The 27,985-nt window shown below is 37.5% G+C and overlaps 1 protein-coding gene across 12 annotated transcripts in view; it reads left to right on the top strand.

Moving 5' to 3' along the window:
• Positions 1-27,985, top strand: part of METTL25 (methyltransferase like 25) — a 345,627-nt gene that overhangs the window by 37,325 nt on the left and 280,317 nt on the right. For all 12 annotated transcript variants that reach the window (XR_007517292.1, XR_007517291.1, XR_007517293.1 and 9 more), the window contains exon 5: positions 1,001-1,148. Coding sequence is in view for 9 of the 12 variants with exons in the window: in XM_049883967.1 (XP_049739924.1) it covers positions 1,001-1,148 (148 nt within the window). In the remaining 3 variants the exon portion in view is untranslated. The remainder of the gene's footprint in view (positions 1-1,000; positions 1,149-27,985) is intronic.

The following is a 27,985-nucleotide window of genomic DNA, read 5'->3' on the forward strand; positions in this document are numbered from 1 at the left end:
GACAATTATGGCAAAAATTTTAAAAAAGGTATGGTTTGCAAAAAATAAATAAATTAGATATTACACAAATAATGTGACCTTTGGACTGTCTAGGTTTGAGATTGCTGCCGAAAATGGAAGTGTTAAACTGGAAGTATCCTAAACTCTTTTTTGTTCCAAATTATAAAAGTCTGCGATTCTGTTAGGGCATAGATTTTTTTGTATCAAACTTTGTTTCTTTAACTAAATTTCTATGAGTTGTTTCAGAGACTGAAAAGTATTATATTAAATTCAACTTTGTAATAATTGGTATAGTGATCAAGACTCCTGAGTGCGTGCATATGAGCCCACTGTGTGTGTGTTTGTGTATATATATTTAAATTAGGCTTTGGGTAATTAAAAGAAAACGTAGGAGAATTTTTGCAAAAATTAGGACAGAAGTTTTGATATTGAATTTAATATTGGGATGTTTGATTCAGTGAATGAAGTAACTAAGCTTTATGGTGTTAGAGTAGAAATGCCAACTTGGCATCACTTATAGTTTTTTTTTTTTTTTAATACCGGTGATTTTTCACGTTTCTGAATTATATCAAATATAATGGGCAATCTATGAAGAAGTGAACTCAATCTCAATAAAATATTTGACTACTATGGTCAGATGCATTATAAAAGTGTCTCAAATCACAAGTTTGCCCTAGTTAACACAGGCTGCATTCGATTGGTCCAATCGTTACTTCAGCTAGTTGTTAAGCAAATACTAGTTGTTAAAAAAAATCAGAAAATTCAAATGGCTGCGTATCCAAATATCCTAGAAAAAACAAACTAAAGTACGTCAGTAGTAATAGGCGATCACAATCATTTTGCCTATAAAGGAAATAATTTTTCTTTATGAAAATGTAAGTATTTTCTAGGGGTAATTTGGAAATTATAGAAAGGTACACATACTCCAACCCAGTGCCAAAAACAGAATGTTTAAAATCTTCATCAGAATTGTTTTTAACCCTCCTTTTCTTCCTTAAAGGATTGTTTGATGGTGGGCCTACATACCTGTGGTGATCTTGCTCCAAATACTCTGCGGATATTTACTTCCAAGTATGAAATCAAGGGAGTATGTAGTGTGGGTTGTTGCTACCACCTGTTATCTGAAGAGTTTGAAAATCAGCATAAAGGTACAAAGCTCCCATTGCATCATAATTTTTATATTATTTGAGCAATAATGGCTGCTTTTATCTCTTTTTTCTTTTTGGCATCACTATCATTTTGAATTAACATTTAAGGTACATCTGATTTTCTTACAATTTTAATGTTTTAATATTATTGAAATTTAATGCACTATCACTTATGTGTTTTGTTAGTTTATTTGATCATAAAATTGCAAAACGAATGCTGAATACTCTGCAAATATTTGGAAAATTTTACGTGGTACACCTTTTAGAGAAGTGTTTAAAAGCACATATATACATTTACTTAGTAAAGCTAAATGATTTTATCATGAATACTGAGTTGCAAAGTTTGCTTTCATTTGCAGAGCTTTCTACGTTGTTTCTGAAGGAATCTTGGTATTTCTCAAAAACAAGTTCTTTAGTGTGTTTTGTAGAATCAGCTTGACTAGGGTTTTTAAAAACTCCGGAACTTGTGATTGCATTAAATAATAGTTTTCAAAGTGGACTGTGTGGACTCAGAAGGTACCTGTCGTGGACTGAAATCTGTATATCAACTTGGCTAGGCCATGATTCCCAGTATTCTGTGGTTGTCCTCCATTTTGTGATTGTAATTTTATCTTAAAGAGGATTAGGGTGGGATTATAATACCCCTACCTGGCCATATCCCTGATCCAATATAAAAGGAGTTTCTCTGGGGTGTGGCCTACACCACCTTTTGTCTCTCAAGAGATAAAAGAAAAGCTAAGCTAGCAGAGAGGGGGGACCTCATACCACCGAGAAAGCAGTGCTGGGAGCAGAGCGTGTGTCCTTTGGACCCAGGGTCCCTGGGTAGAGAAGTTCCTAGATTGGGGGAAGATTGATGAGAAGGCTAACAGGGAGAAAAAGTCTTCCCCTGGAGCTGACACCCTGAATTTGGACTTTAAGTCTACTTTACTGTGAAGAAATTTTTTTTTGTTAAAGCCATCCACTTGTGGTATTTCTGTTATAGCAGCGCTAGATGACTAAGTGCCCGAGGAGCAAAGTACGTGGTAGCTTAGCAGGGCTTGGAGCTCCCTAGAGCCCTTCAATAGGGCTGAATACCTTTGTCCATTTTATACGTAATGGCTACCCGTAAGATATGGTTTCAAAACTGCTGGTTCAGATTAAATGGTTGCCTGGTCTATTGATATTGACACTTGTCTTTTCTATCAGTTTTAATGAAGTCTTTATCAGTGTCTAATATCCTTTGCTAAGAATTCTCAGATCAGAAAGGCGAGTGCATATGAATGATATTCTTTTCTCTTTTCCTCAATTTTAGAACCCAGTTGAATATAAAATTTTGATTTTTTTTTTTTTCATTTAGTCATGTCCAACAGGAAAAATTATAATTATATAACTATGAGAATGAGATTGGGTGAAACATAGATTGTCCTTAGAAATGGCAAAGGTTTTTGTGAAACAGAATTAATTGAATAAGAATTACTTTATGTCAGAATTTGAAAAGTATGTTTTAGGAATAGTGCACAAAAGAAAAATGTGGACTACAGAGAGCAACAGAGTGAGAGAAAGAAAGCAAATTGAGAAAAAGTTAACAGCCTGTGAATCTAGATTAATGATATATGAATGCTTGTCATGGCATTATTTCTAGCTTTTCTCTGAGTACAAAAATTTTGAACATAAAAATTTGGAAAAATAAATAGGAAAATTTGTACTAGAATCAGGGGCAGATTAAACAGTAAGCATGGTATGTACCGGCTTGCACTGAGCAAGATATGACAGGCTTTGTTGTACTTACTGGCTAATCTGTGGTGAGCAATTTCATGTGGGTTTCACCACATCTTTGACATAGTGGGGGACGGGTGAAATTGTGCACTGCAGATTGGTGGGAAGGTACAGTTGAGCCCGTGCAGTACCTTGTTTATTGGGTAGTTCGGCCCTGGCTAGAGTATATACCCAAATATTTACGTTATTTTACAATATTTTTCTGCATCTTTCCTAAAATATATATATATTATCACAGTTCTGTTGTTGTTAGGTGCCATTGAATCAGTTATGACTCCCAGCTACCTTACGTACAACAAAGAGAAACACTGCCCAGTCCTGTGCCATCCTCACAATCATCGCTATGTTTGAGCCCACTGTTGCAGCCACTGTGTCAGTCCATCTCATTGAGGGTCTTTCTCTTTTTTGCTGACCCCCTACTTTACCAAGCATGATGTCCTTCTCCAGGGACTGGTCCCTCCTGATAACATGTCCAAAGTAAGTGGGACCCAGTCTCACCATCCTTGCTTCTGAGGAGCATTCTGGCTGTACTTCTTCCAAGACAGATTTGTTTGTCCTTCTGGCAGTCTGTGGTATGTTCAGTATTCTTTGCCAACACCATAATTCAAATGCATCAATTCTTCTTTAGTCTTCCATATTCATTGTCCCAGCTTTCACATGCATGAGGCAATTGAAAATACCATGGCTTGGGTCAGGTGTTCCTTAGTCCTCAGAGTGACATCTTTGCCTCTTAATACTTTAAAGAGGCCTTTTGCAGCAGATTTACCCAATGCAGTACGTTGTTTGAGTTCTTGACTGCCACTTCCATGGATGTTAATTGTGGATCCAGATGAAATGAAATCCTTGACAACTTCAATCTTTTCTCCATTTATCATGATGTTGCTTATCCAGTTGCAAGGATTTTTGTTTTCTTTATGTTGAGGTTGTAGTCTTTGATCTTCATCAGTAAGTGTTTCAAGTCCTCTTTACTTTCAGCAAGCAAGGTTGTATCATCTGCATATTGTAGGTTGTTAATGAGTCTTCCTCCAATCCTGATACCCCATTCTTCTTCATATAGTCCAGTTTCTCGAATCTGCTCAGCATACAGATTGAATAAGTATGGTGAAAGGATACAACCCTGACACACACCTTTCCTGATTTTAGACTACACAGTATCCTCTTGTTCTGTTCGAACAACTGCCTCTTGATCTATGTACAGGTTCCTCGTGACCACAATTAAGTCTTCCAGAATTTTCATTCTTCACAATGTGATCTATAATTTGTTATGATGCACACCCTTAAATCACAGTTTTATAGCTGTCTTAGTCATCTAGTGCTGCTCTAACAGAAATACCACAAGTGGATGGCTTTAACAAAGAGAAGTTTATTCTCTCACAGTCTAGTAGGCTACAAGTCCAAATTCAGGGCATCAGATCCAGGGGAAGGCTTTTTCTGTCAGCTCTGGAGGAAGATCTGTGTCATCAATGTTCCCTTGGCCTAGGAGCTTCTCCACACAGGAACCCCAAGTCCACAGGACAAGCTCTGCTCCCGGTACTGCTTTCTTGGTGGTACGAGGTCCCCAAGTCTCTCTGGTCACTTCTCACTTTTATATCGCAGAAGAGATTGGCTTAAGACACTATCTAATCTTGTAGATCTCATCAAAATAACTGCTACTAATCCATCTCATTACATCATAGTGATAGGATTTACAGCACACAGGGAAATCACATCAGATGACAGAATGGTAGACAGTCATACAATACTGGGAATCATGACCTAGCCAAGTTGATAGATATTTTGGGGGGACACAATTCAATCCATGACAATAGCTTTTTAAATATTGAATGTGTTATATTTTCCTGGGTCAGCAGTAGCATAAGATTCTGTGAGGAGGGTTAAGCTTTGGAGTGGATTATTTGATACCTAAAGAGCTTCCTGTTCTATAGATACAGTGCAATTCAGGTTCTTTAATAATTGTCTCCATTTGTGGGCAGACATAAAGCATTGTTGTGTCTTTATGTTCAGTGATATGGCCTAGGCCCTAGGACCTTTAATTTCAGCTGCCTGATTGCTTCTTCTGTCTCATCATCATGCCTCCCAGAATGTTTTCCCCTTCTAAGATCCTTCTCTCTCTTCTTAGGCCGTATCTTCTTAGGATCATCATCTCTGATTCTGCTAGACCCTGGCAGTCATTGCTCTGTATCTTCGTATCTCAGATCTTGTCTCAGTATTTGCCCACTAAGGAAGTATACTCTGTACCACACCCTTTTATCCATAGTCCCCACCAGACTCTCTCTCTGGAGTGGCCCCCAGAGCTGATTCTTCTGGTTAGGGATGTTTATTTCCTAGCTTACATTTAAATCAAGGCTTGTAGTATAGGTGTGGGTTATTGCTAATTACATTTGTTTCTGTCTGTTTTTTGTGAATTTGTGTAAAGAGATTGAGATTTAGATGACCATCATTATTTTATGGCAACCAGGAAGTGCCATTGGTCTATTTTTCATCTGATGTCTGTTTCTTCAATTCTGTTTTTAAAGAATTGGCAGAAACTGCTTGCCGCAGTAGAAAAAAATTGAGATTGGTAGTTACTGCTTTGCCAATCCATTTTATATCAGTCTTCAGTTAACTTTTCTAACAGTATTGCACTAAACTTTAACAAGTCTTTATACTGACCATGTATTCTAACTAAAATGAGAAATAAATTTGAGTAGAGGATGTTAGATAAAAGAGCCTTTGAAGAGCCTGAAGAGAGAAGGAAGATTGGTACATCCACATCTCCAGTCCTACCGTTTCTTTCCTGCAGGGGCAAGATTTGATAGATTGATGAGTCTTTAGAGAGTGAATTTTATTCACTTGTGTAATTTCAGAACTAAGCACACTGTCTCAAACATGGTTGATGTAGGTGAATATGTATGATGTGTGTAGAATAGATGATTGAGCACATGTAGGGTTAGAAAAAAAAAAATCACTATTTCCTGCTTTGGTAACTGCATTTCATACTTGTAGGAGAATACATGATTAAATTGGGCAAATATGTATTGAGCAGCTACTATTTACCATAAGCAATTGAAAACTGCGTGGAGCACAGTTCTACTCTGACATGCATGGAGTTACTATGATGGCAACTGGTGGTGTGGTGGTGCTTGGTGCTATATGTGAAGGTGGTGGGAGCGACTGAAGAAAAGACTAAGTCAGTACTTTCAGGGAGAGGTAAAAAAGTCAAATAGATGACAGAGTTCAGTTTAGTTCAACAAACATTCGCTGAATGCCAGCTATGTTCCATGCTGTGCTAAGCAGTGGTATTATAAAAATGTATGAAATATCATCGTCACCCTCAAGGAATTTTAAAAATAGCCCTTAATACCAAACCAGATAACACATTAGTAACTTTCAAAACCTTTTTTTTTTTTGGTAAAAAATCATTTAGGATAGAAAAGTGAAATAAACATAGATAAAAATAAAATTTTAAATTTAATTAAAATTAAGTTTCTTGTGTTATCATTCCAGAAAAAAAGTATACACATACACGCTCTATATTCTTAATTTTTAGGGATGCAGATATGTTGTTGTTGTGTGTCGTCAAGTTGATTCTGATTCATAGTGACCCTGTAGGACAGAGTAGAAACACTGTAGGTTTTCCCGGGCTATAATCTTTACAGAAGCAGATTGCCATGTCTTTTCTCACAGTGGCTGGTGGGTTCTAATTGCTGACCTTTGGGTTGGCAGTCAAGCACTTAACCACTGTGCCACCACGGTTCCTTTGATCCAAATATACAAACTCTTAATGTCCTTACTTTTTTTTACTTACTGTATTTTGATGATCTCTCTAAGATGCACAGAGGATGTTACCTCATTCTTTTTAATCATTTCCACAGTATTTCATATGCTATATTTTATTTATGCAGTCCTAAGTAATTATTATTTTCTTAAATACTGGTACTCTTTTTTTTTTTATAAAGCAAAATTTAATAAACAGATGATCAGTTCAGTATAGAGTTTGGAGTGCATAAATATGGCACCAGTGTTTATCTTTGTTTTCTTATCCTAAACATTAGTTTCAAAATAGTGTAGTTAAGTGCTATAAAACAGATATACACAGAATGTTTTATCTGTGTTATCTTACAGGGTGATAGTATGTGACTCAGTCTGTAGCGGATTGACAATATGTTTCTAGCGGGCCATACCCAAGCTATGTCTTGAAAGATTGTTGTTGTTAGGTGCCGTCTAGTTGGTTCCGAGTCCTAGAGACCCAGTGTACAACACAACTAAACACTACCAGGTCCTGTGCCATCCTCACAATCTTTGCTATGCTTGAGCCCATTGTTGCAGCCACTGTGTCAATCCATCTTGTTGAGGGTCTTCCTCTTTTTCACTGACCTTCTACGTTACCAAGCTCGATGTCCTTCTCCAGGGACTGATCCCTCCTGGTAACATGTCCAAAGTGTGTGAGACATCTCACATACTTTGGACTTGAAAGATCAGTAGAAGTTAATTAGACAAAGAAGTGGCAAAAGTTTTATAGGCAGAATAGGCAAAGGCATTGAGTGATAGAGTTTTTCAAATCAAGTTTTTTTTGTCTTTGCCTTTCCATCACTGTTTCTGTCTTTTCTCCCATCTTATTCTTCCTTATATCTTTTTCACAAACAATGCTAATGATAATCCTAATGTTTGTTTCAATGGGTAGGAGAGGTCACCAAGACCTCAATTTTCTCATTTCAGTTTACCCTATAAACTGTTTCTCCAAAATGTCTTCTTGGTTCACATAGTTTATTTACTTAATACTCATTCACACATAAAATTATTGTTGAGTTTTCTGGGAAAATTAATTTAATAAAGTAGCTCCAAATTTTCCCTCTCTGGAGATGGAAGTCACTCAGTTAATTTTCAAACATCTGGTCTTGGATCCTGCTTGAGTAAAGACAGTTTCACCTTCTCTTCTCTGGAGTGAAAGTTTCCTTTGTACTCTGTGAGTCGATAGGGGATTTTGGTCCCCCAGAGTCAGACAAGAAGCTGGTGGAAGTGTTGCAAGGGTTTGTCAGAACAGTGACTGGCAGCTACAAACTCTAAGTTCCTATCTCTGTAGGCACAGTCAATTCATGGAAAGGTTTTCTTGTCAAAAATATCTTACCCATTGAGAATCATTTAGATTATCAGAGAAACAATTCCAGGGTTAAGTGGGGAAAGCTAACAGTCATATTTTAGTTTTGTTATACGTTTTCCCGATACATACCTGAAATGAACAGAGGGTTGGAAGTTTCACTTGTTGGGAAAGCAAAGACTAAGCAAGAGGAAACAGGACTAATTGATATGATGAAATAGGTGGAGATGCATACAACATGAGTACTCTCAAATTCTTTGAAGGTCAAGAAAAAAGTGGGACAGCCAAAAGATAGGAGAAAAATGTAGAAAAATAAGTGACAGGAATAACAAAAGCAGTCTTGGTTTATGTTGCAATTTTGCCTAGCCCCAGACTGCCACATTTTCTCATCTCAAAAACCAGATGGAAAAGGTAACTTACTCCTTCTCTCTTTCCCACACCCCATCACCATTTTTCTCACCTTATCTTGATTGTTGTAAAAGAGAGAAGATAAGTACCATCACCTGCAGTTTTTATAGCAGTGTTTCTAAACTCTGGCTGCTCAGCTGAATCAAATTTGACACATTTAGTGTACAGATGCTTGGGACCTGAGTTATAATCTTTTGGAGTGGGACTTGAATATAAGTTATTTGTAAGACGCATCATAGGTAATTTTGAGGAACACCTGTGGTTGAAAACTAGGTATTTATTATGGTTCTGTAAGAAAACATACAGAATGCTAGATGATTTACAGAAATATGCTCATTATAGTTATTTGAACCTCTGCCACTGTAGAGACTTAGGTGCCACTTGGCAGATGCAAACTAAAGGTTGAACCCAGAAGGGCTCAGGAGGGTATATCCAAGTCCAATGTATAGAGAACTAGAGTAAATTAGTCCAAAACAAAGTCCTTGAAGTATAGAGCTCGGAGTACAAAACTGGGGAAACCAAAGATTGATCCAGGAGGGCAGGAAATCAGGCCATAAATGGGAGATGAAGTTAAGGGTTAGAAGCTACACAAAGTCAAGGGAAAACAAGTAAGAAACAAACAAGGAGTGTTCAAGATAATTATGAGTACCACTGGAATTTTGAAGGCTTACCTTTATTGATCAACAGGTATAAGTATGTATGAGTTGCTGTGTGAAAGCAGAAAATGGTAAATAGAGTTTGTTCTTGGTTATTTAGCAGCAACTATTTTAGGCAGTGGTGGTTCAGTGGTAGAATTCTCACCTTCCATGCGGGAGATTCAGGTTTGATTACCAGGCAGTGCACCTCAGGCATAGCCGCCATTCATCTGTCAGTAGAGGCTTGCATGTTGCTGTGATGCTGAACAGGTTTCAATGGAGCTTCCAGACAAAGACAGACTAGGAAGAAAGGTCTGGCCATCTACTTCCAAAAATCAGCCAGTGAAAACCTTGTGGATCACAATGGTCCAATTCAATTATGCATAGGGTCACCCTAAGTCAGGGACCTAATAGATGGCAGGTAACAACAGCAACAACAATTTTGATAGATGGAATATGGATCTAGCCTTATTTTGTATATGCAATATAATATAGCCATAGCATTTTTTACTAAAATAGAAATATACCGATATGTAGCTTGATCATTAAAATAACTAACTTACAGGCTAAGAGAGGAGCCCTGATGGTACATTGGTTAAGTACTTGGCTGCTTACCAAAAGGTTGGTAGTTCAAACCCACCAGCCACTCCTTGGGCCAAAGATGTGGCAATCCGTTTCCATAAATATTTACAGCCTTGGAAACCCTATAGGGCAGTTCTATTTTGACCTCTAGGGTCACTATGAGTTGGAATTAGCTCAACAGCAATGAGTTTGGTTTTTATAGGGTAAGGAGTTTGCATGCACAGAGTTGGTATATTACTTGCCATATACCTAATATTAGGTTCCACAGAACTGTATCTCTAAATGATCAACTATGTCATGTGTTACTCCCTTCATATCTTACACACCTGCCGTTCACCCTCACTTTGTTTGCACAGCTGTTTTAAAGTTTGCGTTGGGGCAGCGTTGACCTTTGGGGTAGAAATTTGAGTTATTAACTGTCCAACATAGTATAGATTTTATGATGATGTTTACTATGTAAACAGTGTATGTTTTACATGAATATGTTTACCCAGCATGTTGTGGTAGACCATAAAGGTCTGTTGTGAATTTAAATTTTCAATAATACCTCAAAGCTCTCTGAGTCATTATGAATACTGAACTAATACAATCTGTTTTAAAAACTACTTTTAAATATTTATACATTATAAGCCAGTAGAACATTCCAAGATCTATCCTAAATTATAGCACTGTCAGTGATAGGATAATATCCATACACCTACAAGGAAGACCAGTTAATATATTATTATTCAAATTTACATACTAACCACTAAGGCTACAGATGAAGAAATTGAAGATTTTTAACAACTTCTGTGGTCTGAAATTGATCAAACATGCAATCAAGATGCATTGATAATTATTGGTAATTGGAATGCAAAAATGGGAAACACAGGAAAAGGATCAGTAAGAAAATATGGTCTTGGTTATAGACACTACACTGAGATCACGTGATAAGTTTTGCAAGAACTTATATAGTCAGCAGGTATTTTTTGAAAATACCTGGTGACTGTATAAGTGGACTTTGCCGGGTGGAATACACAGAAATCAAATCTACTACATCTGTGGAAATAGGTGATGGAAAAACTCAATATCATCAGTCAGAACAAGGCCGGGGCTGACTGCAGAACACACCATCAATTGTTTATACTCAAGTTCAAGTTGAAGCTGAAGACAACTAAAACAACTCCATGAGAATGACAATACAACCTTGAGTACATCCCACCTGAATTTAGAGACCATCTCAAGAGTAGATTTGATTCATGGAACACAAATGACTGAAGACAAAATGAATTGTGGGAGGACATCATACGTGAAGAAAGCGAAAAATCATTAAAAAGAAAGAAAAGACCAAAATGGATGTCAGAAGAGACTCTTAAAGTTGCTCTTGAACGTAGGGTAGCTAGAGCGAATGAAAGAAATGATGAAGTAAAAGAACTGAACAGAAGATTTCAAAGGGCGGCTAGAGAAGACAAAGTAAAATATTTTAACGAAATATGCAGAGGTCTGGAGTTAGAAAACCAAAAGGGAAGAACACGTTTGGCATTTCTCAAGCTGAAAGAACTGAAGAAAAAATTCAAGCCTCGAGTTGCAATAGTGAAGGATTCTGTGGGCAAAATATTGAACGTCACAAGAAGTATCAAAAGAAGACAAGGAATACACAGAGCCACTGTACCAAAAAGAATGGTCGACGTTCAGCCATTTCAGGAGGTAGCATATGATCAAAAACCAATGGTATTGAAGGAAGAAGTCCAAGCTTCACTGAAGGTGTTGGTGAAAAACAAGGCTCCAGGAATTGATGGAATACCAGCTGAGGTGTTTCGATGCTGTAAGTCACTCGTCTATGCCAAGAAATTTGGAAGACAGCTACCTGGTCAACCAACTGGAAGAGATCCAAGTTTGTGCCCATTCCAAAGAAAGGTGATTCAACAGAATGTGGAAATTATTGAACAATATCATTTATATCACACACAAGTAAGATTTTGCTGAAGATCATTCAAAAACAGTTGGAGCAGTACATTGACAGGAACTGCCAGAAATTCAAGCCAGATTCAGAAGAGGATGTGGAATGAGGGATGTCATGGATTTTGGTTGAAAGTGGAGAATACCAGAAAGATGTTTACCTGTATTTTACTGACTATGCAAAGGCATTCGACTGTGTAGATCATAACAAATCGTGGATAACATTGTGAAGAATGGGAATCCCAGATCACTTAATTGTGCTTATGCGAAAGCTAGACATAGACCAACAGGCAGTTGTTCAAACAGAACAACGGAATACTGTACGGTTTAAAGTCAGGAAAGGTGTGCATCAGGGTTGTATCCTTTCACCAAACTTATTCAATCTGTATGCTGAGCTAATAATCCAAGAAGCTGTCTATATGAAGAAGAACGTGGCATCAGTATTGGAGGAAGACTTGTTTAACAACCTGTGATATACAGATGACACAATCTTGCTTGCCGAAAGCGAAGAGAACTTGATACACTTACTGATTGACTTAGGCTGGGTTCTTTAGAGAAGCAAAACCAGTGTAGCATATACGTGTGTGTGTGTGCACGCATGTGTGTGTGTATTTAGATAGAGAGATTTATCTCAAGGAAATGGCTCACACAGTTATAGCGGCTGGCAAGTCCCAAGTCTATGAGTCAGCTGTCAGGCTGGAGGATTCTCCTGACTCCCATAGCTCCAGGGGCTGATGAACCCAAGATCGGCAGGTCACATGGTATGCTGCTGGCTCACAGGCTGGGGAAGCTGATGAATCTAAGATCAGCGGTAAGGCAACAGGCTGCGGAAGCCAGTGAATCCCAAGATTGACAGACAGCATGGCAGGCTGCTGGCTCAAGTCCCAAGAACTGGGGGTTAGATGATGATTAGCTGGGTGCAGGATCCAAAATGAGCAAAAGCCAGCAAGCTTTGCCAGAATGTCCATTATATATTGAATGCAGGCCACACTCCCGAGGAAACCTCCCTTACAACTGATTGGCTGATCACATCACGGAGGTGATTACGTTATGTGAAAAAAAATGGAGGATAACTACATCACTACATAACTGCCTAACCTCTGTGAATCATGGCTATGCCAAGTTGACACACAGCCTTACCCATCACACTAATGAAGATCAAAGACTACAGCCTTCGGTATGAATTACACTCAACATAAAGAAAGCAAAAATTTGCACAACTGGACCAATAAGCAACATCACGATAAGAAGAGAATATTGAAGTTTTCAAGAATTCCATTTGACTTGGATCCACAATCTACACCCATGGAAGTAACAGTCAAGAAATCAAACCACATATTGCATTGTGCAGATCTGCTGCAAAATATCTCTTTAAAGTGCTGGAAAGCAAAATTGTCACTTTGAGAACTAAGGTGCATCTGACCCAAACCATGGTATTTTCAATTGCCTCGTAAACCATGGTATTTTCAGTTGCCTCGTAAACCATGGTATTTTCAATTGCCTCGTATGCGTGCGAAAGTTGGACAGTGAATAAGAAAGACTGAAAAAGAATTGATGCCTTTGAATTTTGGTGTTGGCAAAGAATATTGAATAAACATGGACTGCCAGAAGAATGAACAAATCTGTCTTGGAAGAAGTATGCCAGAATGCTCCTTAGAAGTGAGGATGGCGAGACTTCCTCTGAAGTACTTTGGACATTTTATCAGGGGACCAGTCCCTGGAGAAGGATGTCATGCTTGGTAAAGTAGAGGGTCAGTGAAAAAGAGGAAGACCCTTCATAAGATGGATAAACACAATGGCTGCAACAATGTGCTCAAATATAGCAATGATTGTGAGGATGGTGCAGGACTGGGCAGTGTTTTGTTCTGTTGTGCGTAGGGTGGCTCTGAGTTGGAACCAACTTCACAACACTTAACAACAACATGAGCCAGTGGTCCCTAGGATAAGAAATACCAGAAAAGTTTTATGTAGTGCCTTATAGAATATACAGAATATACATTTTCCCAAGCTTGACTAATGTTTCAGTACTTGGTCTTGATAATGTTATTATCATAATTAATCTAAGGTATTCATATATGCTATTTCTTCCCCTAGAAGTTGGAGAGCGAACTTCTTTTATAAATCTCAGTATGACTTATCTGTTTTCCCATAAAGGTAGAAACATACTGTAGGAAATGCTGTCATTTACCTACCTAGAGCCACACATTTCCCCTTCCTTGCCAACTGAACCAAAATCTTATCTGGATATTAGGTATCAGGAGACTTTAGGAGCTGAGGCATTAGAGATAGGTGAATCTCAATTTATCTAAACTAGTTATGGTAATTCTATTGATTAGGGAATGGATATGAGTCGTAATTCTTACCAATGAGACATGAGGGCCAGGTCTCCTAGGGTGTTTCTGGAAATTTTTTCTTTGCTCTTAAAATTAAGCACAAGACAGGAACATCACTTTTTTTTTTTTTTCTGCCTCTGGAGTTTGTCATCTGTATGTGCTTGTTCAGCCTAAGAGAAATATCTGAATACCTGGTTACTGTTGGCTTAGATATATGATGTCAGATTTTGTTGTTAGTGTTCTGACTGAGTCCACCTATTCCGAAGGATAAAAGACAATTTACTTTTACTGTGAATTTGTAGATCATTTCAGAGGCTTAGGAGTGCAGGAGGAGTAGAGAATGAGGTAGAAGCCTAGAGAGTCATGTCAGGTAGTTTCATAGAGCTTCTTCCCTGGCTTTATTATCAGCCTCTAATAGGAGCAACCCTCATCAGAATTATGCTTGGTTGACTCCTTCTCCACCTCCTCCCAGCCCAATACCAGAGAGTCTTCTAATATTGTTAATGCAGTCCAAATACTTCTGATCTGCGGAGTCAAATATAAATGGCATAACCTTTGAAACCCCACAGCCTACCTTCATGTTTACACCCAGCCATAATGTGTTACAGGATACTAAGGTGATTCTTCCATAGATGCCTCCATTTACTTTTTGTTTTTTAACCTGAGGAGGCTTGCCAATTATCTTTCATATGGTGGCATCCTTAAATCAGTTCCTGCCATTTCTGTATCAAACAGAAATATGTCTGGGGTCTCTGATACCTATCCTAGTGTAGATTGTTTCTCAGTTTATGTCTTCAGTGAGAATTTTAAGGGAGGAGACTAGTTACTTATGTAGTCATCTTCTCTGGCTTTGGGGATCAACAATAGGTGCCATTGTTTTAAATTTAGAGGTACTTTATCTGAAAAGGTGTCTGACGGTTGAAGAAAAACACATCAGCTTATTCTTATTTGAAAATGTAACTAAGATACTGTTTGAAAAGAAACTTATCCTGTATTATTAGACCTTTCAGATATCCAGTATATGATATTCAAAACTGCTGAGACACCATTAGCTGCTTAATATTAGCATTAAAGAATCTATGGCATCACATAAAAAGTTATGGCTAATTTTTTAGTTCAAAGCAGTTAATTGATCACATCATTGTAATAATGCTTACACTTACTGTCTTTTTGGTAAAAACTTGACAGTATTTTCTATCTCATGTAATATGTATATTATTAAACATATGTTTGCCTGCTATGTAATGCTAGATGTTTGAAGGACATGGAGGAATAAAGCCTGTTCTCTTTACAAAAGAGCCTGTATTGACTTCCATTTCCAGCAGTATGATAGATGAGATTTTTCTGAGGGACACTTCTGCTACAGTTCAGCTTGATCCTAACTGAATTAGAATATTTCTATTTTTTTTTAAGCACTGCTGAGTCCACAGAATATTAGGAAAATCTCCATGGATCAAGAGAAATTAAAACCAAAAAATTGAAAGGAGAGAAGGGGAAGAAGGAGGAGGAGGAGTTAAAACCAGAACAGGGAACTCTGAGCCATAAGGTAGCAGACAGTGTTGTCCTGAAGCACATGCTGATTACATTGGGATCCAGAGACTAAGACTGGGTCTCCTGCTTGATAGGGGGAACTAAGCCTGAGAAGGCCATACTGAGCCAGGACTTGAATGGTACAACACAGTCTTCAGTCTGCTCTAAGCAGAAACAAATTCCCCTTTGTGGGAGAATACTTCTTGAATTCAGGACCTTGGAATTCTTACAGATTAAAATTTACCAAATATGAACTCAATACTTAAAAAAAAAAAAATACTAAATCACAAAGTATGGCTGACTAGGTATTCTGGCTAACTCTGGTTAATTACAATTATTATTATTTTTTAAAAAAGCATTGAAACACTGGAAAGATATTTAGGATTTACCAGGTCAATATACAGGAGAAAGCAGGAGCCCACAAAGGTAATGAAAACACTGAAGCTACTGAGGACATTTGTGGACATTGTAAACTTGAGCTTTGGTTTCATACCTTTGCAAGGGTGGGATACCAATAACAAAGCCTAAACTCACACAGAAGGGAGTCTCATAGAAGACATATTACCATAAAATGAAACCTCACTGTAAGCGTGAGCTAAAAGTAAACTGCTTTCTGCCCTCCTATTCCCTAGGAACTGCAAAGAAAGTTTCCTTTTCACCAAACAGAGTGGGGGCAGGATGTATTGGGGCTGTCTTTGAAACTATGCAACCACAAGCTCTTGCGCAGAATTCCAGCCCAAATTTACATTATTGCAGTGCACCAAAAACTACAACCACAACCAAAAATCGCAAGGTGAGAATTTAGCTTAGGTGGTCCTGGAGAGTAGGGACCCAGTGCATGTGGCAGAAACAAATGCATAGACAAACTCAGAAGGCCTCAATATCGGATTTACCAAAAACAGATATTAAAAAAAAAACAAAAAACTGCTTTACTGATGAAAACAGAGGCATATTTAAAAGTTTTATTGTTTAAAATGTAATTCTAGTTATAGAAATAGTCACTTCTCCTGTTGTTATTGATTCCCCACACCCCCTTGTCCTTATTCCTTCTTTCTTTCTTCCCTGTCTCCTCTCACTTTTGGGTTTTTCTTATGTGGGCAGAGAGGAGTAACATGAGAACATTAACTCTCTAAAAGGGAAAGAGGGTTGTCTCTTGGTACATTCTTCTGCTTTGGCACCCACCACATTATTTAACCATGGTGTGTTTATTGTCTGTCTCTCACAACAGACACTGAGCAAAAAGCTTATCTTTAAAATGTTTCTCTTAATGCCTAACAGCCATATATGTTACATCATATGGTACATATGTGTGATACATAGCAAGTACTCAGTAAAGGAATAGTATGTGAAATAAAATTATAAATTAAAAAAAAAACTGATTCAGCGCTAGAAAAAAACTAAACGAGAAACAATGGTATTTGATCAGACATCTTCAGAAGAAATAATTATGTTGACATAAGTAGTTTGAGAATTCAAGGCACTGGGCTGGTTTTTGCCTTGCTTAGCAAAGATAAGAAACAGAAGGTTAGAGACGTTTACATTCCAGCAGCCACTGGAGTAAAGTGATGAAAGCACACTACCCTGGTGAGATAGAGGTCTTATTTTAATGTAAATCTACACAAGCTCAGATTCCTTTGTGATTGTAAGTTATGATTCTTCTCTTCAGTATTCCTTGACAAAGAGTAAGAAGCTTCCAGATATTAACCTGTTAACTACAAACGTTTTATTTCTTCTCCCGGGAATGTAATTTTTAATCACATAGCATATAATGACCAAAAAGATTGTAAAACATGTTTAGGGAAGAATATTGTATTTGTTCCCTTGATTATAGTACTGGTTTCACATTTTTTGACTGAAATACACATTAAGAAATACTTTTTATATCACTACTTTATCTAGTGTATATAAAGTTATAAAACTGGTACTGAGATTTCACCCAAAAGTACTTATTCTTTTTTGTTTGTTTTGTTAATATTTGTTCTTGAAAAGGTACTTAATCTTACAAAATGTAATGCATGTTGATTTTTTCCCATTTTGTTATATTTTATTAAATATTGGCCACAACCCACTGAATTGATCTTGTAACCTGTTAGTGGCTTGTAACCAGCTCACTATTGAATGATTGGCTCTCCCCTCCAGAAAAAAAAAAAAACCTTTTGTGTCGTGTTTTCTGATTTCCATGATGTGAATACTTGCAGCTTGGACAATTTCAGGCTGCCACCCTGCGATCACTGAAAGCTGGGTTGAAAAGAGATTCACACAGTCAGCTGTCTCTGAAGTCAGTACAGACCAGCTGCATCATAGCACTGGTTGTAACCCACAGTTTGAAAACCATTGATAAAAATTTATGTTTGCTACAGGTAACTGAATTTGGTCATTTAAACTGCAAATCGCCTTACCTCTGTTGTTTTAGGTAAAACGGTGTCTCAAACAGCATCTGGTATATAGAAAATGTTGAACGTATATTTGTTAAAGAATTGGTTGCTTTAGGTTGACAAATATAAAAGAATATTTGTGTCTTCCAACTTTGTTTCTTTTTCAGTTGCCCAACTTTTCAAATAAGAACTTCAGCCTCTCAAAAGAATCTCACAAGACTTTACCATTTTTATAAACTACTTTTAATTTGAAGAGGAAATATTTTACTTCATTTATTTATATATCATGGTGCTTACTACATCACAAGTTCATTACTCGACATTTTTCCAAGAATTTTAGCACCTAACTTAAGAAAATAATGTTTTAAAAACAAATTATGAGTGATTTGATTATATTTCAAAATAATTATTTTAAGTAAATGAAACTAAAAAAATAAGTTATAAGTGATTGGTGACATTTGAAATTAATTCTTTTCTCTGAACTTTTTTTTTTTTTACCATTTCTATAAATCATTAATATTTTATCAAGACTGTGGAAATTGGGGCATGGCAATATTTCAGCAATTTCTATTATTTTAGTGGAGTCCGCGAGGGGTGTGAGTAGTTAATGTGCTGCTCCACTGCTAAACAAAAGGCTTGGATGTTCCAGTCCATCCAGAGGCACCGTGGAAGAAAGTGCTGGTGATCTGCTTCTGGAAACTGACAACCTGCGGTGCACAGTTCTCTGACACATGGGGCGTCACCGCGAGTCCGTGAAGAAAGTGCTGGTGATCTGCTTCTGGAAACTGACAACCCCGCGGTGCACAGTTCTCTGACACACAGGGCGTCACTGTGAATCAGTGAAGAAAGTGCTGGTGATCCGCTTCTGGAAACTGACATCCTCACGGTGCACAGTTCTCTGACACACTGGGAGTCACTGCAAGTCAGTGAAGAAAGTGCAGGTGATCTGCTTCTGGAAACTGACAACCCCGCGGTGCACAGTTCTCTGACACACGGGGAGTCACTGCAAGTCAGTGCAGAAAGTGCTGGTGATCTGCTTCTGGAAACTGACAACCCCGTGGTGCACAGTTCTCTGACACACGGGGCGTCACTGCGAGTCAGTGCAGACAGTGCTGGTGATCTCCTTCTGGAAACTGACAACCTGCGGTGCACAGTTCTCTGACACACGGGGCGTCACTGCGAGTCAACGGCAACTAATGTGTACTGAATTTAAAACCATCCTGAAATAAGATGAAAACTCTGTGAAATGATGAGCCTACAAGATCTGACTTAGTGACAGCTTTGGGCACTGAGGGTATCACTGAACATTCATTCGACGTAGAATGTGCTAAGATTTAGGAGACACTCAACAAACTGAGTTCCCACCAAGTGCTCACTTTGCCTGATACCAGTGATATCTAAATGAAAAGATGTTTTAAAATATACAACCTGATGGAAAGAAAGATAACAAAAGACAGTTGTAATATAGTGTAATAGGTGCTATATTAGAGTCAGTATAAGTTACATTGAAAGTGATAAACCCACTGCCGTCGAGTCAGTTCCGACTAAGGGTATCTAACGTCTAAGGGAGTTAGAGAGCACTGCACAGAAGAGGAGATGCTCTGACTGACTAGAGTTCTAGTTCTGTGTCTGCAGCAGTGTGCCCTTATATAAATCAGTTAGCCTTTTTGTACCTCATCTGTAAATTACTTGTGCGGCAGGGGAGGCATTGCTGTCAAGTCATGTCCTATAGGACGGAGTAGAACTACCCGATAGCATTTCCAAGGCTGTATGTAATCTTCATGGAAGCAAACTGTCACATCTTTCTCCCACACAATGGCTAGTGGGTTCAAACAGCTGACCTTTAGGTTAGCAGCTGAGCATTTAACCCCTGCACCACCAGGACTCCTTAGTGAAAAGAGAGAGGAGTTAAGTCTCTTGTGGCCCTATCATTATTATTCTATAACTTGAACACGGCTTTTCAGAAATGTCCCTTTTATTTAAACCAAACCTCACCTATATTTATTAAGACACTTAGATTTACTTTTAGTAACTTTTTCTTTCCCCTTAATTATATTGGGCTTGCATAAATACTCTGCTTTCCTGCTGTGATGCTTCATTTGAGTGAAAATTTGGAATTTCGGCAATATCATACTTTTGAATCTTTGCCAGTGTAGTAATGGCCATAAATAACTCGTTTTCCCCAAAGTTTTACATATTTGATTTTTAAGAAGTAAAAGTTATGTAACAATAAATATTGGTAAATACATATGTAAATTTTTATTTTCTAAACTGTCAGCATTAACCTCAGTTTACTAGCTTGTTCAATAATTTAAACAATTAGACACTCTCAAGAACTACCTCAGCTTGAATAATGTTTCTGGGGTAGCTACTCTCAGGTATTGCTCTTTGTTATGTTATAGCAGATAATTAAGCTCTGCTCCCAGCCTTGTGGATTTGGCTGTTTATAAGCTTTTGTTACAATATTACATTATTTCTCACTGTTCAGCTGGGCATATGTCCTTAAAACATTCTTGCCAATTACTATGGGATGAATCCAGAGATTTCTGGATGTACTTGGCAGTCTTTGTACAGTTACCTCATGCACACAGCTGTATCTGATCTTCAGTCAGTTGTATCTTCTCTGGAGTATTGGCACTGGTTTTATTTTTGCTATGGGGTACCCTCTTGCTGCCTAGAAGTAGTTAGAAGTGGAACTTTAATACATTTTACCCGCTTCTTTCTTTAATTTGCACCTCATTATTTTCAATGTTTTTGTGACTAATATGAATGGATTTTTTAAGCTCATGCGGATTAGATTTATTTAGCATTAAAAAAGTATTCCCCCTGCTCATGGTAAATAAAAGAAGTCAAGAATGTGGTTAAATCTAAAAAAGAAAATTAATATATCCACTTAAAAGAAGTAGTAAAGAGAAATAGTTTGTTTCAAATATAAAGTAATATGAAATCCAAGCTAATAGAAAATTTATGAGAGTTGACTGTGTCAGAGAGTTGACTATTAAAACATGTAAAACAAACAAAAAAATAAAAAAGCTTTTTTAAAAAACTAGTTTACAGTTTACTAGTTTTATATACAAATCTGGATTGTATACTCTAGGGAAAATGCCTTTGAAAAATATTTTGCTGTATAGTGTTCTTACATTTCTTTTTTCCCCACTTTAAATAAATTAGAAGCATGTTGTGTAAATAATTTTATTTTTAAGAATGAAAATATAAAAGCTAAGCCATTTTCTTCATCATCAGCCTGGTACAATGAGTGACATTTTCACAGGAATGAAGTTACGTAATTCATAATAATAGTGTAAAGACTATCTCATTGACTTAATGTTTCAGGTGTTCCATATGTGTCTCAGTATAAACTTTTTTTTATCAAGAGCAGAGTCTTGGAGCAGAGGGAACTTGTCATGCACAATGAAAAAGCTCCATGGGGAGCTGCTGTTACAGAGAGTTTGCCAGACCAACGCAGTATTTTCTCTCAGCACCTGGACTTTGCCATTCTTGTAGTCAAAAATAAAAATAGCACAGTGCTATCTGGACTGATTCATGATTACACAGTGATTTAATGTAGATATGGCTCCACTGAGGTAATATATTCTTTTTTACTGGATGTTTATTTTCTTTTGTATATACATAAACTATAACTTAGATGCATATTCACTTGGGGTCACGTTCTCAGGCTGCACTTTTAAATAAATAATAAGTGAAATATTAATATGTTGATTATATAGTGGAACTAGAAGTGGAGATGAGAACCAGAAAAAAGAATGTGTTAAATAAATCTATACCTGGTATGCTCCAGAGGGAAACAAACGAGACACTAAAATATTATTTTGCTAATGACTAACTTTTTTTCTTTTTTTTAACTAGCTGTGCTCCTTTAGAATCTTCTGTGAAGCAAAAGTGCATACATGGCTTAAACAGGGGCACCTCCTGGGGAGGGCAGAAGGAGTGAGCCGGTAGGGGTGCACCTGATACTTATGGAATTGAGTAATAATTATTGTGTTGTTATGCTCTGATTCTCTTTAAATGTCTTAAATTCTAGAGTCTTTCTCTTGTACCTTCTTTACAGCTTGAATCTTCATTGACATGAAGTTTATCTTTTTAAATGACCAAATTTTTATACCCGTATTTTTTCCAATCATTTTACGAGAGTAGAGCAGTTTTTAGAAGTAAACCACTTTTTAAATTATCTAGTAATTTCTCTGCTCATTGTTCTGCTTTGAATTTATTCTTCATTTTATTATAGTTATTATTAATGCTGCAGAGTATAGGTCCAATTTAATTGTTTTATTATATTTATCCTTTCAGTTTTAATATATTTGAGAAACCAATAAAAGTGCTTCAGAAATCTCGGCAGTTCAGTAGAGCTATTAATTAACATGCCTTTTATCCTTGGATATTTTGAATACCATATATGCTTGGCCTCATTTAAAAGCTGAAATGAAAAGAAATTTTCATAGAATTATTCCATAGTATCTGTTTTTTTTTTTTTTTTTTTATCTGTGCCAATTTTAAAACAAAGTGCTGAGGTGGGAAAAAAGTTTCTAAACTTTTATAACAACTAAAACCCACATGCCATCTCTCCTTGAGAGCAGGTGAGTCTCTACATGGCAAGTCTTCACATACCCTTGATGGATACTTTTAGGGAGGCCTATTTATGGAGTCTTAGTCAATCCTTGAAGAGAATGAAACGGAACAGAAACAAAACTTTAAAAACAAAGAAAAGGGGCTGGTAAATATGTACTTGACCTTTGGTAAATTTAGTAAATTTTGGAAGACTATAAGATGCATATCAACCTAAATGTTATCTTCATTGTTACATAGCATTATAAAAATGACACAGATGTATGTCACCAAAATTATAACAGGAGAAATCTGGTTAAAGGTAGACATTTATGAGTTATTAGCATATAGATGGTGTTTAAATTATAAACCTGAATGCACTGTCTTAGGGATTACAGATGATGAAAAGAGGAAGTTCAGGAGCTGCATCCAAACCATCACAGAAGAGATTGAGAAGATAAGACCAGAAAAGGGACTGATAAGGAACAGCAGTACAGGATTGTGCTGCACCATGTTCTTTTACTTTACTTAGTATATTGTAGATATTACCATTTTTAGTATATGCAGATCTACTGAATTGGTTTTATGCACTAAAAAATATTCTTTGGAGTGGATATACCATATTCTATTGACCTCCTGTATTGACAGGCATTTTTTAATTTTATCCTCTAACTTTTACAGATTTTTTACTTTATCCAGTTTTATAATCTGGAGATTATTCCTGTTTATGATTTGAGAAATGCCTCTAATTTCATATTTTTCTAAATACTATTTATTAAATAATTCATGCTTTTTACAATATGAAATGACACTTTCACGTATGCTATATATACATATATACATACATATATATATATAGACTCTTTTCCTTTAATTTGTTTATTCCTATGACAGTACTGGAAACCCACCTGGTGTATTGGTTAAGAGCTGAGGCTGTGAACCAGATGGTCAGCAGTTCAAATCTACTTGGAAACCCTGTGGGGCAGTTCTATTCTGTCCTGTAGGGTTGCTATGAAATACAGCCAACTCAATGGCAATGGATTTATGACAGTACAACACTGTTTTAATGTCTGTTGTTGTTAGGTGCCGTCGAGTTGATTCTGATTCAAGCTACCCTATGTATAATAGAATGAAATGCTGCCCAGTCCTGTGCCACCCTAGAATCATTGCTGTGTTTGAGCCCATCATTGCAGCCACTGTCAGTCCATCTCACTGACGGACTTCCTCTTTTTCACTGACTCTCTATTTTACCAAGCATTATGTGCTTCTACAGGGACTAGTCCCTCTTGATAATATGTCCAAAGTGTGTGTGATGAAGTCTCGCCATCCTCGCTTCTAAGGAGCAACCCAAAAACCCACTGCCGTCAAATTGATGTCAACTCATTGCGACCCTATAGCATCCTGGCTATAATTCTTCCAACACAGATTTGTTCGTTCTTCTCATATTGAGTCATGCCACATCAGCAAATGAAGGTCCTGAAGGCTTTACTCCATCCATGTCATTAAGGTCGACTCTACTTTGAAGAGGCAGCTCATCTTCTAGCACTGTATCAGACAGTGTTCTGCTGCTATTTATAAGGTTTTCTTTGGCCAGTTTTTTCAGACGTAGATACCAGGTCCTTCTTCCTAGTCTGTCTTAGTCTGGAAGCTCAGCTGAAACCTGTCCATCAAGGGTAACCCTGCTGGTATTTGATACTGGTGGCCAAGCTTCCAGGATCATAGCAACACCCAAGCCACCACAGTACGACAATCTAACAGACACATGGTAGTTAATGACTATAGTTTATTGGAATCTAACAAGTTCCCCCAAAATTCTTATTTTTCAGAATTTTCTTAGCTAATCTCATGCATTTTCTCTCTCAAGTTGGTTTTAGAATCAGCTTTTTAAGGTCCATAAAAAATCCTATTAGGATTTTGATTGGCATTGCATTGAAAATATAGATCTTCTAGATCAGTATCCACTGTCAGTTTGTCATACAATAGTGGCTTCTGTGTTGCTATTAATCTGGAAGCTAAGCTACTGGTATTTCATATATCAACAGGGTGACCCTTGGTGGACAGGATTCAGCAGAACTTCCAGACTAAGCCACACTAGGAAGAAAGGCCTGGCAATCTACTTCTGAAAACCCTGTGTATATAACAAAAGAATATTGCTCTATATAATGTTGGAAGATGAACCCGCCAGGTTGGAAGGCACTCAAAATGTAACTGGGGAAGAGCTGTCTTCTCAAAGTGAAGTTAACATTAATGATGAGGGTGAAATAAAGCCTTTGGGACCTTCATTTGCTGATGTGGTGTGACTCCCAATGAGAAGTAACAGCTGCAAACATCCATTAATAATCAGAACAGGGAATGGACAAAGTATGAATCAAGAAAAACTGGAAGTCATCAGAAATGAAATGGAACTCTTGAAGATGGATATCTAGCTGTTAGTGAGCTGAACTGAACTGGTATCAGCCATTTTGAATCCAACAATCATATGATCTAATATGCTGGGAACAACAAATCGAAGGGGAATGTTGTTGCATTCATTGTTAAAAAGAACATTTCAATGTCTGTCCTGAAGCTGTTTGACATGCTTTTTTGAAATTCAGGTGCAGAAGTTGGATAGATGGTTTTGGATTTCCAAGAAGAAATCTTTGTTAAAGATAGAACTTTATGAGTTATTAACATGTAGATGGTACAAGTAGTCCCTGACTTACGACAGTGTTCTGTTACAGTGACTCTGTCACAAGTCTGTTCTGACATAAGTTAAATACCTCATTTTTTTGTTTGTTTTGTTTTCATTATTGTTGCATTTTATTATCAGTATCTTTATAAATCCAATCTTTATTTGTCTTAGGGGGTTGGAAACATTGCTTTTAAATATCCTCAAGTGAGCATCTGAGAATAATATCAGCAAATTACGTGCTGCAACATTGTGTATAGTACATATTACTAATGATAAGATGTATTTTTAAAAAACATGGTCGTTAAATGTAAGTTCATGTATTTTATGATTGTCTACCATTTTGTCGTCTAATGGGATTTCCCTGTGTGTTGTAAATCCTATCACTATGATGTAATGAGATGAATTAATGGCAGTTACATTGATGAGATCTACAGGATTACATAGTGTCTTAAGCCAATCTTGGTTGAGATATAAAAGAGAGAAGTGAGCAGAGAGACTCAGGGACCTCATACCACCCAGAAAGCAGTGCTGGGAGCAGAGCATGTCCTTTGGACCCAGGGTTCCTGCACAGAGAAGCTCCTAGTCCAAGGGAAGATTGATAACAAGGACCTTCCTCCAGAGCCAACAGAAAAAGGCTTCCCCTGGAGTTGACACCCTGAATTTGGACTTGTAGCCTACTAGACTGTGAGAGAATAAATTTCTTTTTGTTAAATCTATCCACATGTGGTATTTCTGTTATAGTAGCACCAGATGACGAAGACAAAATTTGGTACCAGGAGTGGGGTGCTGCTCTAACAGATACCTAAAATGTGGAGGCAGTTTTGAAACTGAATGGAGAGAGGACTGGCAGCAGCAGAGAGGCAGCAGCCACAGAGAACTGGCAACAGCAGAGCCAGGAGACCAGTGCCAGACAACGTTGGAGCCAACCCACAGAACAAAAGAGCTGAGTGCCTTCCAGTCAAAGTTTACAGGTGGAGTGAGGTGCCCCCAGGCACTTAACCATGGACCTACAGAGCTTTGGAACCATTGCCCCAGCAGGGCAGATGCAGGCGTGACGCCCAAGGACTGAGAGACCAAGGAACCAGGAAACAGAAGCTGAAGAGTCAAGGAACACAGGAAGCTGAGCTGCCTCAGTCTCAAAAGGTATAGCCAGGACTTCTGGGGTTTCAAATGGTGGAGCCATGGCCTCTGGTTTTCTAAGGGTGGAGTCATCACAGATGGACTAGGGGAATGGTGCACCTAAAACTGAGGGAGCAGAGTTACCATCCCAATGGGCCTGGAAGGTGAAGCTGAAGCCTAGGGCAGAGGGGCCTCTACTCAGAATCTGGAGCGTGCAGCCAATACCTAGAGTCTGGAGGGCAGGGCCATTGTGTAAATAGTCTCAGAGAACTGAGGATTATTTTCAAAACCTTGAGAGCTAATGTAATGTGTTCTGCCTATTTGCTTGGTGCCTGTTGTGCCTTCTTTCCCTGCAATTTCTTCCATTTGTCATGGAAATATCTAGCTTGTGCCTGCCTGCTGCACCATTGTACCTTTGGAAATGGATAACTTATATTCTAGATTTCACAGATGAAGAGCAATTTTTGGATTTTGGACTTGGAATTGATTTAAGACTTTTGACATGATGTGATGGGGTGAATATGTTTTACATGTGGTAAGGACATGAATTTTGGAGGGCCAAAGGGTGGAAAGGATTGAATTGTGTCACCCCAAAATATCTGTCAACTTGGCTAGCACTAGATGACTAAGACACGTTCCAGTGTAATGCATTTTCCTGAACTACTGTATGCCTTCCAATTAAATATGTGCTAATTTTTTCCAGTCAGTTTTTTCTTCAGAATATCACTGTGGGGGCGGGGGGAGGTGGAATCTTTCTACATATTTTCAGGCGATTAGACCTGCATTTTCCTGGCATCATAAGGTGAATTACAGAGGGAGGATGGTCTACTGATTTATATCTCTCATTTACAAATCCATTGAAAGAATAGGATTCTTTCCATGTTTTTCAATAAATTGACTTTAATCCCCTCTCTTCCAGTGTTACAAGTTTGTTTTTTTTTTAGCTTTTGGTTGGGATACTAGAAGAGATTGGGAAATCATCTGCCTGTCAAATATCCTTTTAAGTTGGAAGATATTCTGGTATTATATTTTTGGAGATTAGTTATCTCCTGTTGAAAACTTAGGTTTTGTTGTGTGTGTGTGTTTAAAGTCTTCCCCTAATATTCTCATGGCTTGCTCCCTCATTTCATTTAATTTTCTGCTCAAATATCATGTTTTCCAAGAAGAATTCTATATTAAATAGGACAGAACTATTGAACTAGTGTGGTATGAATCCTGTATGGGTATTCCTGAGGTGTTTCTTGTTTGTTTTAATTTTTGTGAAAATATGCACAACAATACATAAACCAATTTAATAGTTTCTACATGTACACTTTTTAGTGACTGGTTACATTCTTCGAGTTGGACCACCCTTCTTGATATCCTTTTCCAAATTATTTCACCATCATTAACAAAAACACTGCCCTCCTAAGCTTCTCATCTAACTTTTCAAGTTGCTGTTGTCAATTTGATCACATATGGATAATTCCATAGAAGAACACAGTGTTCAAGGCAGACATTCTTTTTTAACTAAGTGAACCTCTTCTTTACTTTAAAGATGACTTCAGGGGATAGCTTTGGTTTAAGGGTTAAAATTTAAAGATTTCTTCATGGCAATAGTTGCAGGGGGTCATCCAGCCTCGATGGCTCCAGAAAGTCTACAGTCCATGAGAATTTTAAATTCTGTTCCACATTTTCCCTCTTTTGATCAGAATTCTTCTTAGAATCTTTGATCAAAACATTCAGTAATGGTAGCTAGGTACCCTCCAGGTCTTCTGGTCTCATAGCAAATAGAGACCAATTATTGTACCTTGGGTAGCCACTTACAAACTTTTAAGACCCCAGGCACAATACAATAAACTAGGAGAAACA

This window comes from Elephas maximus, chromosome 4 (genome assembly GCF_024166365.1).
Source record: "Elephas maximus indicus isolate mEleMax1 chromosome 4, mEleMax1 primary haplotype, whole genome shotgun sequence".
Lineage (NCBI taxonomy): Eukaryota > Metazoa > Chordata > Mammalia > Proboscidea > Elephantidae > Elephas > Elephas maximus.